The following is a 1,268-nucleotide window of genomic DNA, read 5'->3' on the forward strand; positions in this document are numbered from 1 at the left end:
GGAGACAGTTTGTCTGGAGTGATTTTTTTTTTGAGAGGGGCTCAGCTTCCTTAGCCCCTCATCCACCTGCTTGGTGGATGAAGTTTTCTGTGAATCTGGTGGAGCGGGCAAAAGCCTGAATAGACAGTCAGTCTATGAAAACACACACGCACAAAGACTGTCTGTCTCTCTGTCTGTCTCTCTCTTTCATGCACGCACATGTCCTGCATGTCCTGCGTGTCCAGGTCCGTTGAGATCCACAAACAGGAGTGAAGACCTGCTGTCTTCGCGCAATCTGTTCCGCGTTGCCCGTGTCATTCAACTGCGGAAAAGCGCATGGCTAATTTGCATACGCGAGCAGGATTGGCTGGCTCCACTCGGCAAAAAACAGAACATATTTGTGAATAAAGGTTTTGAATTTTAATACTGGACATGTTGAGCTTAAAAACATTTTAGTGACCATTAGTGAAAAAAAAAATTTTATTTTTAATTTTTTTGACACAATTTAAGACCCGCTTTAAATTTAGCTTTTGAGGCTTTCAGGGGTTCTCATGGGTTAATCGGGGGGTAGAGCCCCCCCCGGACCCCCCCGTATTTCGCACTCTGTTTTTACACAAGTTGAGTTTTAAAATACAGAGATAAATCAGACAAAGACACGTACATATAAAGTTCAAAACAGATTTTGTTTTGGTTATTCAGTATGATTTGTTTCCCCTCTTCTACACCTATAGGGTCAGAGAGGCTTGCTGGGAGAAGAGGGGCCTGCTGGACGTCCAGGTCCCAGGGGAGAAATCGGACTGCCTGGAGTACCCGGAGAAAGAGGACTATCTGGTCTGAAGGTAAAATAAAAATAAGATTGAAAAAATAATAATAATTAATATGAAGTTAAAATTGTATTTTAAATGGACACTGTTTGAAATAAATTACATCTAATGATGATTTAGGGAGAACTTGGCCTGCCTGGAGAAAGGGGAGTTCCTGGAAACAAAGGGATGAAGGGGGCTGGAGGTGACCAAGGCAAGAAAGGTGATCCAGGACCTAAAGGGCAGCCAGTGAGTGCATCATTATTCCTTTTTGCCCTCTTATGTGTTTATACTTGCATGATAGCCATTTAGATGTCAAGAATATCTGTTATTTAAGGATGCCAATAGTGGACGCAGAAAGCAAAAGTAATTAGAAAAGTAAATAGGGTTATTCTTTAAAGATACAACAAAATAAAATATATCAAGGCACAAACCTTTTGAAAGCCAAGATAAAAAAAACAAAAAAAAACAAGGTAGCACCTTAAA

General features: G+C 40.9%; 1 protein-coding gene across 1 annotated transcript in view; it reads left to right on the forward strand.

The window, feature by feature from the left end:
* The window catches only part of LOC107095195 (collagen alpha-1(XXIV) chain-like), a 23,535-nt gene that overhangs the window by 10,345 nt on the left and 11,922 nt on the right, over positions 1 to 1,268 (forward strand). The window contains exons 13-14 of the mRNA XM_015391189.1: positions 711 to 818; positions 924 to 1,031. Coding sequence (XP_015246675.1) covers positions 711 to 818; positions 924 to 1,031 — 216 coding nt within the window. The remainder of the gene's footprint in view (positions 1 to 710; positions 819 to 923; positions 1,032 to 1,268) is intronic.

The sequence above is a fragment of the Cyprinodon variegatus genome, unplaced genomic scaffold (genome assembly GCF_000732505.1).
Source record: "Cyprinodon variegatus isolate N-32 unplaced genomic scaffold, C_variegatus-1.0 Scaffold528, whole genome shotgun sequence".
Classification (NCBI taxonomy): domain Eukaryota; kingdom Metazoa; phylum Chordata; class Actinopteri; order Cyprinodontiformes; family Cyprinodontidae; genus Cyprinodon; species Cyprinodon variegatus.